Genomic DNA, 15,020 nt, shown 5'->3' on the forward strand with positions numbered 1-15,020 from the left:
ACATCGGTGCCAAGCTGTATGGGTCCTAATGCCCTTCCCTTGGACAACATTGGTGTCGTGGAGAGGGGAGACCTGCAGCATGGGCAACTGCCGGTCTTCCAGACAACGCTGCCCAGGCCTGCGCCCTGGAGAGTGAAGACTTTCCAGGCGCAGATCCATGGTCTCGCAAGATTTGCTAAGTATGCCCACTGGGTTGCACGCGGTAACATGTATGGACTCTGATAATACATCTTACCTTGAATCTTGAATTGGTCAGGTAACACACTTCAGTGTTATTGACTGAGGAACAGTGACCGCAACAAAACAAGGAGACAGCTTTAAAAAGACGGCTAAGGGATTCTGTAATGCTCATTTAAAATAATTGGCACAGCCTCAAATGAGAAACACTATAGCCTTTGAATAGGGATAAGAGTTAGTCAGGATTAGCCTTCACAGTAGAACTATATAAGTAATCAAGAATTCACATACAAAGCGATTATGTTAATCTCATTTCCAAGCTCCTTTGATTTAAGGGACATGACAAATAGGAAGCATCTGACTTTACTTTGTTTAAGCACACCTCAGGTCAAAGTAAAGAACACTTTCTTCTCCAAGCCACAAGAGACTCACTAAAGAAATATTCACTTCCTTAAGCTGCAAGAGACTCTCTAAAGAAACAGGTTACAGAAAACTGAATTTATGCAAATTCTTCCATACATTTTTCAAGCATTTTTCAAGATGGCTATAATAATAAAATGGTTCAGTGCTTATTAATGACTACAGTATATATTCCTTTAGTTTAATTATGATGTTAAGGAGATTAATCAATAACTGAACGCTTCAGAAAGGCAGCATTCATCTTTAGGGATCCTCACTGTCTCGGATATGCCCTATTCTCATTACTACCATCAAGGAGGTACAGGAGTCTGAAGACCCCCACTCAATATTTCAGTTCATACCCTTCAACAGGCAGGCTGCTGAACTAGCATGGATAATTTCACTCAACTCAACACTAAGCTGATACCACAACTTATGGACTCACTTTCAAGGACTCTTGCTACCCATGTTCTCAGTATTATTTATGATAGTTATTTTTTTTGTATTTGCACAGTTTGTCAACTTTTGCACATTGCTGGCTTGGCAGTCTTTGTGTGCAGTTCTTCATTGATCCTATGTTCATTATTTCTGTGCTCTACTGTGAAGGCCTGCAAGAAAATGAATCTCAGGTAGTATATGGTGACATAAATGTACTTTGATAGTAAATTTACTTTGAACTTTGAGGAACAGCTTCTTTGTCTCTGCTATCAGGTTTCTGAATGGTCCATCAACTCATGAACACTACCTGGCTATTTTATTTTCTTTTTTGCACTATTTATTTATATTCTCTGTCTTTTTATTATTGCAGTGTAAATTTTTATCTATTGCACTGTACTGCTGCCACAAAACAACAAATTTCAGAATCAGGTTTAGCATCACCGGATAGTTCGTGAAATTTGTTGTCTTTGTGGCAGCAGTACAATGCAATACATAATAATACAGAAAAAAATGTGAATCACAGTAAATATATAATATATATATATAATAGTTAAATGAGATATGTAGTGCAAAAATAAAAGTGTTGAGGTAGTGCTCATGGATTCAATGTCCATTCAGAAATCAGATGTTAGAAGGGAGGAAGCTGTTCCTGAATCGTTGAGTGTGTGCCTTCAGGCTTTGGTACCTCCTTCCTGATGGTCAGGGCATGTCCTCGGTGATGGGGGCCCTTAATGATGTGGCCGCCTTTTTGACGCATCGCTCCTGGACGCTGTGGAGGCTCGTGCCCATGATGGAGCTGAGCTTACAACTCTCTGCAGTTTACTTTGATGACATACAGTAGCCTCCCCCCACATCCCCACAGCAGACAGTGATGCAGCCGATTAGAATGGTCGGAACATATTTCACAACCTGTGTCACTGTTAGTAAACCTGTCTCTGATTCTGAGTAAAAGAATCACACAAGCTGTATGTTCAGCGATACTGGATAAGCAGCTATTGAGCATGGATGTTTCTGACTTACAGAGAAATCGGCTGACATTTAAAACACAGATTATTTTTTAGATTAGCTTTATTTGTCTCATGTATGTGGAAGCATGCTCTGAAATACTTTGCCTGCAACAAATCTGCCAGCATCACAATGCTTCTGGTACCAACAAAGCGAGGTCACAACCTACCACCCCTAACCCCTATGTCTTTGAAACTCACCAGAAACCAGAATCAGGTTTAATAACCAGCACTTGTCATGAAATCTGTTGCCTTGCGTCAGCATGACAAGGCATAGAAGACAACATGGTCACCCATTGCAAAGAAGGAAGAGCCCAGCTTGTGACATTTGTGATGGGTACCACTGGACCCGGACTTTTGAAGTCGAGGGTGCAGAACTGCTCCAGTGAAATGGATTTTCCATTCTAAAAGCTCTCCCACACAAGGAAAAAGCTTGACACTAACTGTTACACCATCGTCTGCCCCTTGCTTTTATGTGATCCCCCTCATTTATGTGAGGCAGGGACTGCATCCATCAGCATCAGTTAGTGGGCTTCTGGGTGATGCCTAATCAAAGGACATATACGTCACCATACACTTTCTTGAGATTCATTCTCTTGCAGGCATTTACAGGAAAAGAAAATAAAGACAATAGAATCACGAGAAACTGTACATAAACAAGGTCAAAAGAAACTATTTTATTGTGAAGCCTCGCACATCTGTTCCCCCATGAGTTAGAAGTGCGTTGTATACCAGGTTGGATGACTGACTTACCTGTAGCTTAACCTTCACTCCATCTACGTTTAACACTTTGTTCTGAAATAAAGAAAGGGAGAGTGTGAGAAATGCAGCTTTCAGAAGCCTTTTCCATCTCAAAGTAGCATTGCAAATGATACAGGAAGAGCCCAGTTACTGTTTCTCATTGATAATGAAGACAGAGCCCCAGATTTATTGATTGACCAGACACCCAGTGAAGATTCAGCCTCCTATCTCCATAAATTCCATTGACCCAGAGGGCGGCTCGAGTGCCAGCAATTACCAACTGAGTCTCGACTCCCACTGATGTCTGTAAGGAGTTGGTATGTTCTCCCCATGGGCGTGTGAGTTTCCTCCGAGTGCTCTGGTTTCCTCCCACATTCTGAAGATGTATGGTTAGGGTGAGTTGCGGGCATACAATGTTGACACTGGAAGCATGGTGACATTTGCGGACTGCTCAGTATAATCCCCACTGATTTGATTAGACACAAATGGCACATTTCACTGCAGCTTTTCAACGCACACGTGACAAATAAAATTAATCTTTAATCTTTAGCTTTATCTTCTATGCTCTGTCTACATTCCCAATCTTTATCATTCCACCATTGTATTATACTACAATACAGTAAGGGATTGAGTTAAAAAAAATACTAGAAATACTCAGTACATAAGGCAACCATACATGTAATGAAGTAACCAGAATTGCAGCAAGTAAGACAGCTGTACATGTTTATGAGGTGACCTGAACTGAACACAGTACTCCACATGGGAAACTTAAACTAAAAACAGGAATTGCTGCCAATACTTTTCATGTGGAGTGTAGTGGGCATATGGATCAAGTTGTGGGTACAATAACAGTGTTTAAAAAGCATTTGGACAGGTACATAGAGAGCGAAGGAATTAGAGGGATATCGGCCAAATGCTGTAAAATGGGATTATCACAGATGGGCATCTTGATTGGCATGGATGTGTTGGATCAAAGGGTCAGTTTCCCTGCTTCATAACCAAAACACACAAAAAATGTAAATATGCTAGTAACTTGGATTAGACATTGGCTTTGTGGGAGAAGCCAGATGATAGCCTCTAACTGGAGGCCTGTGACTAGTGGTGTGCCACAGGGATCAGTGCTTGGTCTGTTGTTGTATGCCATCCATATTAACGATCTGGATGATGATGTGGTTAACTTGATCAGGAAGATTGGGGGTGGACAGCAAAGAAGTCTATCAGAGCTTACAGTGGGATCTGGATCTCTGGATCAGCTGGAAAAATGGGCTGAAAAATGGCAGATGGAATTTAACGTAGACAAGGGTGAGGTGTTGCTCTTTGGTAGGACAACCAAGGTAGGTCTTACACATTGAATGGTAGGGCACTGAGGAGTGCAGTAGAACAAAGGGATCTGGGAATACGATCCATAATTTGTCACAGGTAGATAGGGTCTTAAAGATAGCTTTTGTCACATTGGCCTTTATAAATCAAAGTACTGAGTACAGGAGATGGGATGTTATGTTGAAGTTGTATATGACATTAGTGAGGCCTAATTTGGAGTATTGTGTACAGTTTTAGTCACCTACCTACGAGAAAGATGTAAATAAGGTTGAGAGAGTACAGAGAAAATTTACAAAGATGTTGCCAGGACTGGAGAACCTGAGTTTTAAGAAAAAATTGAATAGGTTAGGACTTTATTTCTTGGAACGTAGAAGATTGAGGGGAAATTTGATAGAGGTATACAAAATTATGAGAGATATATGTAGGGTAAAGGCAAGCAAGCTTTTTCCACTGAGGTTGAGTAGGTCATGGGTTAAAGAGTGAAAGGTGATAAGTTTAAGGGGAAAATGAGGGAAAACTTCTTCACTCAGAGGGTTGTAAGAGTATGGAACGTGCTGCCAGTACAAGTGGTACATGAGAGCTCAGTTTCAATGTTTAGGAGAAGTTTGGGTAGGTACATGGTTAGTAGGGGTATGGAGGGCTACAGTCCCAGCACAGATTCATGGGAGCAGGCAGATTAAATGGTTTGGCATGAACTAGATGGGCTGAAAGGCCTGTTTCTGTGCTGTACTTTTCTAATGACTGTAAAATGCTGAAGGAGCTCAGCATGTCAGGCAGGATACATGGAGAGGAATAAAGAATTGATGTTTCTGGCCGGGACTCTTCATCATTGCTGGGACTGAATCCAAGGATACCGTACAATAGATGGTTTCTCACTACCATTTTCCCCAAATGGATTAGGGAGAGCCAATAAATCATCCACGGTTCAGGCCAGGAACCCTCATTGGCACCTGACTCGACTCTATTCCTCTCCATAGAAGCTGCCTGACCTGCTGAGTTCCTCCAGTATTGTGTATTGTGTGTGTGTGTGTGTGTGTGTGTGTGTGTGTGTGTGTGTGTGTGTGCGTGTTAGATACGTTACTCTACATTTCCAGCATCTGCAGAACCTCTTGCGGTTATGATTCCGTGCTGTCAGAGAGTCGGTGGGTGTGTACAACAGAGATTGTGGGCCATGGTAACAGTTACATCGACACCATTTGCCAATTCTGATTATTGACATTTTGGTGCCTGACGGGAGATTCTACTTTCTTAACCAGACATTTAATCAATGGGGTTTCATGAATGAGAAGTTAATTTTAGACTGCCTCGCTAGACCTGCTAAAGCAGTGCCTGACGCACCATTGATCTAACACTGCCTACCTTTGATTATGTCCAGGCTCCATTAAATACTGCCTTGCAAATACTCGTTGGTGCAGATACATAAACAGATTGTTGTAAAGATCCGAATAATTTATTTGTGACTGTGGTCGTATTTATTTTTATGACAGTTGCAGAGAAACAGTTTCAGTGCAAACCATTCACTCGTTGTCACAGATGAGATCAGAATAAATATTCATTTAAATCCCATTAAATAATAGCACAAGTTACAGCAGACCTGCTTTGCAAATTAACCCGAATGAAGAATAGCATTTGCACCATTAAGCTGGAGAGTCGAATTTGCATAATTTTTCATTAGCGAACTGATAGGTGAGTCACTGGCAGATCTAACTGGGAATTGAAGTAAAGTTTCTTTAAGGATAATGAGAATGATGGGAAAGCATCATAGAAACGTACAGCACAGAAACAGGCCCATTGGCCCATCTAGTCTATGCTGAACCATTTAAACTGCCTAGTACCACCGACTTGCACCGGGACCACACTCCTCCCATCCATACTTCCACCATCCATGTACCTATCAAACTTCTCTTAAATGCTGAAATCGAACTCGCATGTACCCTTTGCTTTGGTAGCTCATTCCACACCCTCAATACCCTCTGAGTGAAGAAGTTTCCCTTCATGTTCCCCTTAAACTTTTCACCTTTCACCTTCAACCTATGACCTCTAGTTGTAGTGGCACCCAACCTCAGAGGAAAAAGCCTGTTTGCATTTACCCTATCTATACTCCCTTATAATTTATTTACACATCAAATATCCTCCTAATCTTCTACATTCCAAGGAATAAAGTCCTGGCCTATTCAATCTTTCCTTATAACTCAGGTCCTCCAGTTCCGGCAACATCCCTGCAAATTTTATCTGTACTCTTTCAACCTTATTTACATCTTTCCTGAAAGACGGACTTATGTCAAGGGGAAGGTGAACATTGCAAATGTATGGACAAATAGAATAGGAGTTAATACTACTGGGGTGGAATAAAGGGTGGGAAGAGGCCCACATGTCGGATTAAGAATCACGGATCAACTTCATTCACCATATAGATTTGGGTGCCACAGCAGTGTAGCTGTTAGCATGATGACATTACCGCTCTGGGGATCAAAATTCAGAGGTCAATTCCGGCATCCTCTATAAGAAGTCTGTACGTCTTTCCCGTGGAATGCGTAGGATTTCCCGGGTTCTCCAGTCCCCTCCCACAGTCCAAAGACATTCGGGTAGATTAAATGGCCATTGTAAGTTGTCCTGCAATTAGGTTAGGGTTAAATCAGCGTTATCAGGGGTTTCTGGGCAGCATGACTTGAAGGGCTGAAAGTGCCCAAACCACGTTGAATCTCTAAAGAAAGAAAGAAAGAAAGATTTACATGTATTAGGAATTTGCCATGTTGAGGTGGTCTGGGCACAATATGCAACAAAGAATAACATTTAACAATTCACAACAATAAAGAAGTATCAAAAAAAGAATAATATATAAATAAAAATACATCAATAAAAAAATTAAAGTTAGAGGTTAAAGGACAGATAGGGAATTGGAAGTGTATATATGCAAAACAACATATATTTACAATGTAAAAAGCATTTAAAAAGTGGTTTAGAATATTTACAGTGCAGAGTAGTGACAGGGGTAATAGATAGAGGGGATGGGGGGGGAGCTAGCTAGAATGGTTGATTAGATAATCTGACTGTGAAAGAAACTTTTAAAATAGTGTGAAGTTTCAGTTTTAATAGCCTCATAGTGCTTTCCAGAAGGGAGCTTTTGGAAAAAAGTAGTTTGCAGGATTGTATGTGTCCACTATGATTTTCCTGCCCCCTTCTTTGTCCTGGACACATACAACTCTCTGCAGTGATGCTAGCATAAATACTAGCATGGACTAGATGGACAGAGTGTCCTATTCCTATTCTGCATGTACCAGGTAAATCTCTGTTACCCATATTAAATGCATTGCTTCAAGTTGAGGGAAGAGTCTGCGTTCCACAGATAGGAAAGGATGCTAAGCAATTATTTCTCCCCTTTTTCTCCTTTACAAACTAAAGATAAATGGTCTCTCAGGCACAGAGAAAGTGATATCCCATTCTCAATTTGGTATCCTGGAGAAAGACACAGAAGTTTGAGAGCACGTACCACCAGGCTCGAGGACAGCTTCTATCCTGCTGTAATCAGACTCTTGAACAGACCTCTCGTGCTAAAGGATGAACTTTTGGTCTCCACTGACATATATCGTAAAATCTGTTGCTTTGTGGTAGCAGAAGATAAATAGCGGTATAGAGACAGAGAGTGAGAACAAAAGTTTATCTTTATTGTGCAAGAGGTTTGTTCAAGACATAAAGTACTACCACACAGAAACAGGCCCTTGTGCTCATCTGTCTATGCTGACCTGATCTTCTGCCTAGCTCCATCTACTTTCACCTGCATCATATCCTTCCATTAATCAATCTATCCAAAGTTTTTTTAAATGTTACAAGAGTTTTATAACAGCGGGGTAGAAGCTGTCCTGGGTGCTACTGGAAAGCCTGTGGAGAAAAAGATACGCATCACTAGATTTATGCGTACTGATGTCTCACAGCATAACAAGAACCTGGAAGTCTCCACTAAGTACGTCTTAGTTCCACAGACAATGTTTCTCTTGGCTCGCAGGGCACTGAGTAAAAAATGAGTCATGAGAGGCTATGCATGCCGGAATCTGCAGCAAGAAGCAATCTGCTGGAGGAACTCAGCGGATCGGGCAGCATCTGTGGGAAGAGAGGAACCGTCAGTGCTTCCGGTTGAAACCCAGTGCAGGACTGAGTGGAGAGGGGAGAGGGGTGGCATGGTAGCGTAGTGGTTAGCACAACGGTTTATAGTACAGACGACACAGGTTCAATCCCCGCTGCTGCCTGTACGGACTTTGTACGTTCTCCCCGTGACCGCACAGGTTTCCTCCGGGTGCTCTGGTTTCCTCTCACAGTCCAAAGACCTGCCGGTTGGTAGGTTCATTGGTCATTGTGAATTGTCCCATGATTAGGCTAGGATTAAATGAGGGGATTGCTGGGCGGTGTGACTTAAAGGGGCAGAAGGGCCTACTCTGCACTGTATCTCAATAAATAAATATGAACAGTCAACGTTTTAAGTCAAGAGCCTGCATTGGGACTGAGTCAAGAGTTCTTTTACCCCCACAGATGTTGTTGGCCCTCAGCAGCTCCTCCAGCAGTTTGTTTCCTGCACGAGGAAAGCTATTACAATGCCCCTTCATTCATCACCACTGACACTGATTGCTTGTAATACCAGCTTTTCAAGTCTCTGCCAGTGCTGTGCGCAAAATAAATTGCGACCCACTGAACTAAGAAATTAATTGTCAATCCTAATTCACTCAAAGCCTGCAGGGCCCTAGTGTGGAAAGTCCACTAAAAGCAGGGTTGTGTCTTTGCTGTAAAGGGTTTGGTTTACAAGTCATATTTAGAACATAGAATAGAGCAGGCCCTTTAACCCAGCGGTCCCCAACCACCAGGCCGCGGACCGGTACCGGGCCGCGAGGAAACGATATGATCTGGCGATATGAGTCAGCTGCACCTTTCCTCATTCCCTGTCATGCCCACTGTTGGAACTTGAACACACGCGAGGTCATTACCCGCACGTCATCCATGTCAGCGTGGGAAGGAGATCAACTCCTCGAGCTTGCAAATGATGGCGGGTTGGGAAGTATGACATAACATCTCTGCCAGCATTCCGGATCAAAGTCAAGGCTAAATATCCTGAGATAGCCACGAAAGAACTGAAAACGTTGCTTCCATTTCCAACATATCTCTGCAATGAATGCAACGAAAACTAAATTGTGGAATAGGCTGGACATTAGGAACCCCGTTCGAGTATCGCTGTCTCTCGTCACCCTTCGATAGGACCAGCTTGTTGTAGGAAAACAAGCCCAGGGCTCCCACTGATTCAGCGATATTGGTGTGTTGCAATGATTTTATATGTTCATACGGGGAAAATATGTGCTGTGTGTTTAATAGCCAAACGATACTTAAAATGCTATGATGCTATTGACTTACTTATATAACCATATAACAATTACAGCATGGAAACAGGCCATCTCGGCCCTTCTAGTCCATGCCAAACGCGACTCTCACCTAGTCCAGCCGACCTGCACTCAGCCCATAACCCCCCATTCCTTTCCTGTCCATATACCTGTCCAATTTTTCTTTAAATGATAATATCGAACCTGCCTCTACCACTTCTACTGGAAGTTCATTCAATACTTACTTCAAGCTCCCCTGTCCTCCCCTGATAATTGACTTATCACTATATTCATGCGAGGAAAATATGCGCTGTATATTTAATATTAAATTCGTTAGGTAAACCCTTTTAGAAATGAAATTGAGTGTATTAGCCACTTATCACCTATATTCCAGTCGTGATTAACACTCCCCCCCCCCCCCGCCCTGAACAGAATCGCCAAAATCGATTTGTAGAAAAAAATCGGCAGGTACACGCATGTGCACACAGGTGCCCGCGCAAGGCTTCATGGTCATGGTAGTCTTTCTTGGGGCAAATACAATGTATTTGACTGCTACGCCTGTCCGTTGGCAACCCTACTGCTCCCTCCCACCCAAGGTCGGCCGGTCCGCAAGAATATTGTCAATAATAAACCGGTCCGCAGAGCAAGAAAGGTTGGGGACCCCTGCTTTAACCCACAACGTCAGTGCCAAGCATGATACCAAACTTAACTAAATGCCTCTTTGTCAAGATATGATCCACATCTCTCCATTTCTTGCATACTCAGCATCAGAATCAGATTCATTAATACGGATATAATGTTGTGAAATTAACCCTAGCACTGAGCACCTCATTTTCACCATGGTTATAGAACATAGAATAGTACAGCACAGTACAGGCCCTTCGGCCCACAATGTTGTGCCGACCCTCAAACCCTGCCTCTCATATAAGCCTCCACCTTAGATTCCTCCAGATACCTGTCTAGTAGTCATTTAAACTTCACTAGTGTATCTGCCTCCACCACTGACTCAAGCAGTGCATTCCACGCACCAACCACTCTCTGAGTAAAAAACCTTCCTCTAATATCCCCCTTGAACTTCCCACCCCTTACCTTAAAGCCATGTCCTCTTGTATTGAGCAGTGCTGCCCTGGGGAAGAGGCAGTGGCTATCCACTCTATCTATTCCTCTTATTATCTTGTACACCTCTATCATGTCTCCTCTCATCCTCCTTCTCTCCGAAGAGTAAAGCCCTAGCTCCCTTAATCTCTGATCATAATGCATACTTTCTAAACCAGGCAGCATCCTGGTAAATCTCCTCTGTACCCTTTCCAATGCTTCCACATCCTTCCTATAGTGAGGTGACCAGAACTGGACACAGTACTCCAAGTGTGGCCTAACCAGAGTTTTATAGGGCTGCATCATTACATCGCGACTCTTAAACTCTATCCCTCGATTTATGAAAGCTAACACCCCATAAGCTTTCTTAACTACCCTATCCACCTGTGAGGCAACTTTCAGGGATCTGTGGACATGTACCCCGAGATCCCTCTGCTCCTCCACACTACCAAGTATCCTGCCATTTACTTTGTACTCTGCCTTGGAGCTTGTCCTTCCAAAGTGTACCACCTCACACTTCTCCGGGTTGAACTCCATCTGCCACTTCTCAGCCCACTTCTGCATCCTATCAATGTCTCTCTGCAATCTTTGAAAATCCTCTACACTGTCTACAACACCACCAACCTTTGTGTCGTCTGCAAACTTGCCAACCCACCCTTCTACCCCCACATCCAGGTCGTTAATAAAAATCACGAAAAGTAGAGGTCCCAGAACAGATCCTTGTGGGACACCAATAGTCACAATCCTCCAATCTGAATGTACTCCCTCCACCACCACCCTCTGCCTTCTGCAGGCAAGCCAATTCTGAATCCACCTGGCCAAACTTCCCTGGATCCCATGCCTTCTAACTTTCTGAATAAGCCCACCGTGTGGAACCTTGTCAAATGCCTTACTAAAATCCATATAGATCACATCCACTGCACTACCCTCATCTATATGCCTGGTCACCTCCTCAAAGAACTCTATCAGGCTTGTTAGACACGATCTGCCCTTCACAAAGCCATGCTGACTGTCCCTGACCAGACCATGATTCTCTAAATGCCTATAGATCCTATTTCTAAGAATCTTTTCCAACAGCTTTCCCACCACAGACGTAAGGCTCACTGGTCTATAATTACCCGGACTATCGCTATCCCTATATCCAGTCCCTATACACTTCTATCCCCTATCAAGAAAGCTTTAAAGCTCTCTGCTTCTTTCCTGACAAAATACTCAACCAGTTCTGCCCCACCGCCACCCTCTTCCGTCTGGCAGAACTGGTCCCCACCCTCAACCATTCAGCTCCTCCCACTTTCTCCATACTCAAGGGTAGCCAGTTTCATCAACTTTGCCTCAAACTTCTGCCCTGACCTTAAATTCACTTATTCCATTTCAGACACCTCCCTCCCCTTCCATGATCTCTCTGTCTCCACCTCTGGAGACAACTGTGCACCAACATCTTTTATAAACCTACCAATTCTCACAGCTATCTTGACTATACCTCTTCCCACTCTGTCTCCTATAAAAATGCTATCCCCTTTTTAGTGCATCTGTTCCCAATATGAGGCTTCCCTTTCCAGGACACCAGAGATGTCCTCTGTCTTTAAAGAGCAGGGTTTCCTTTCCTCCACCATTGACACTGCCCTCACCCACACCCCCGCCATTTCCCAGACACCTGCCCTCACCCCATCTTCCCGTCACCTTAACAGGGGTAGTGTTCCTCTTGTCTTTATCTACGCCGCCCTCCCCATGAGCTTTCGCATCTGACACATAATTTTATGCAATTTCCACCATCTTCAATGGGAGCCTACCACCAAACACATCTTTAGCTAATCCCCACTCTCCGCTTTCTACAATGATCGTTCCCTCCGTGATTCTCTTGTCCATTCATCCCTCTCCACTAATCTTACTGCTGGCAAGGTACAGAAACACTACACCTCCTATTTACCTCCTCTTTTACATCCATTTAGGGCCCCAAACAATGCTTCCATGTGAGGAAACCTGTTGGAGTTGTCTATTGCATACAGTGCTCCCGATGCAGCCTTCTTCACATGAGTAAATAAGGGGACCACTTTGTCAAGCCAGATGGGTGGGAAAGGGAAAGGGAAAGGGCTGGAGAGGAAGATATCCTGATTCTCAATCTCGGACTATGCTATTTTCTGACTGTCTTGCAATGCCAGCTCTCTGATATTAAAGCTAATTAGGTTACCCTGTAGCTGAAAGAACTTGCTTTGGGAATAGAGTCATACAGCATGGAAACAGGTATTTCAGCCCATGGAGTCTCTGCCGACCATCCACAAGAATCCCATTTCATTCTCTTCACATTTCCCTTGTGTGCCTGGTGGACTTTATCTCGAGTTGTAGGACGGCATCTGTTAACGTAGCAAGTTAACGGCACGGCAGCATAGTGGCCAGCACAACGCTTTACAGTGCCAGCGACCTGGGTTCAAATCCTGCACTGCCCGTAAGGAGTTTGTACGTTCTCCCCGTGACCGCGAGCGTTTCTTCCGGGGGCTCCGGTTTCCTCCCACAAGTCCAAAGACATATCGGTTGGAAGGTTAATCAGTCATTGTAAATTGTCCAGTGGTTAAGCTAGGGTTAAAAATCGAAAGCGGTGGGGGGGGGGTGTTGCTAGGTGCACATGGTGGTGGCACAGTTTGAAGGGCCAGATGGGCCTATTCTACACTATAGCTCAATATCAAATAAACAACAAATGTAGTTTATTCCTTAGCTCACTTTCTCTTTCATGACACTCCCTCTGATATAAATACTTCAAATCCATTTGCCCTTTAGCTAGGCACAAGTATTTAAAACAGAGACATATTTTCTTATCTTTTAATTAATAATAAGCTGGTTAACGCTTGGCACGATAATTTCTAAAGGGCTTCAGGGATACACTGAGAGCAGCTTCAAACAGCATTATCGTCACAGTTAGCAGTAATGTTACCAAAATCAATGCGGCGGTAGTTTGTCTTGTGTCGCATTTGTAAAGCACACACCAGTCTGATCTCTGCATCAGAAAGTTATTTCCACGGAAATCGATGTGAGGTGAAACAGATGGAAGTGTCACAGGTTCAGTACACACAGTGACGAAGAATTTTAACCCAGTTATATTTCATTGTTTGGCCTCCTCAAGGTGTGGCCTTTACAGACTGCTGGATCACTGCAGGGGACGGGTTCCCAACCTGGGGTCTACGGACCCCTCATGTAATGGTAAGGGTCTATGGCATAAAAAGAGTTGGGACCTGTGCTCGAGGCTGATTGAAAACTCTAAACTCACGTTATGTTGAAGTTGTACAAGATGTTGGCGAGGCCAAGTTTGGAGTATTGTGTACAGTTCTTCAGAAAGCTATCAATAAGATTGAAAGAGTGCAGAGACAATTTACAAGGATGTTGAGAGGACTTGAGGACTTGAGCTATAGCAAAAGGTTGAAAAGGTTAGGACTGGTGCTTAGGAGATTTGATAGAGGTATACAAAGTTATGAGGGGTATAGGTAGGGCAATACAAGCAGGCATTTTCCACTGAGGTTGGGTGAGATGAGAACTAGAGGTCATAGATTAAGAGTGAAAGGTGAAATATTTAAGGGGAACTTCTTCACTCAGAGAGTAGCACGAGAGTGCAATGAGCTGCCAGCAGAAGTGCTCGATGCGAGTTCGATGGCAATATTTAAGAGAAATTTGGATACGTACATGGATCGAAGGCACAAGTGCATCAACTGGACAAGGCAGAAAAACGTTTGGCACAGCTCAGGTGGGCTGAAGGCCGTGCTTCTGTGCTGCTGTGTTCTATGACTCTGAGTTCATGTAGTTTCTGAGGCAAACTTGCAACTTGGTTGTTAATTGTTCAATACCCTAATCATCCGGCGCGACGCAGCACGCAGCGGCCACTCTGGTGAATGGTATCTGTTATTTGTCAAGTAGGGTGCCGTGCACAATCCTGATTTGATGGAGACAGACGTGAGAGCACGGAGGAACATCTGTGAAACTTCTGAAATGCCTGCTTCGCTGCCGCTGCTACTGTGTCATCCAGAATCTCCGGAGGGGAAGGCCCCGAGTCCTCGGCTTTGCTTGTTGCTTGGCGGCCGGGGCGGGGTCGAAGCACTCGGCAGAGATTGTGCTCGGTGCTCGGTGTCAGAGGGCTGGTCGGAGGCTCGAAGTTTTCAGACGGACTCAGCCGGCTGCGACTGGGTGCTTCCAATGCATCGGCAAGTTTGCGGCACCTGGAGTTCATGGCAGGGAGAGTTTCTCCCTTCTACCATCTGTGCGAGATGATGGGGCTATCGGGACTGGAGACATTTTTTTACCATGCCCATGGTCTGCTCTTTATCAAATTACAATATTGCTTTGCACTGTTGTAACTATATGTTATGATTATGTGGTTTTGTCAGTTTTAGTCTTGGTTTGTCCTGTGTTTCTCTGATATCTCTCCGGAGAAACATTGTATCATTTTTTAATGCATGCATTTCTAAAGGACAATAAACGAGGACTGAGTGTCCTCATAATCTAA

General features: G+C 43.7%; 1 protein-coding gene across 2 annotated transcripts in view; it reads right to left on the reverse strand.

Annotated features, from left to right (window-relative positions):
* Positions 1 to 15,020, reverse strand: part of LOC140203162 (ras-related protein Rab-26-like) — a 486,870-nt gene that overhangs the window by 205,378 nt on the left and 266,472 nt on the right. For both annotated transcript variants that reach the window (XM_072269061.1, XM_072269062.1), the window contains one exon: positions 2,772 to 2,813. In XM_072269061.1, the coding sequence (XP_072125162.1) occupies positions 2,772 to 2,813 (42 nt within the window). The remainder of the gene's footprint in view (positions 1 to 2,771; positions 2,814 to 15,020) is intronic.

Source organism: Mobula birostris, chromosome 9 (genome assembly GCF_030028105.1).
Source record: "Mobula birostris isolate sMobBir1 chromosome 9, sMobBir1.hap1, whole genome shotgun sequence".
NCBI classification, from domain to species: domain Eukaryota; kingdom Metazoa; phylum Chordata; class Chondrichthyes; order Myliobatiformes; family Myliobatidae; genus Mobula; species Mobula birostris.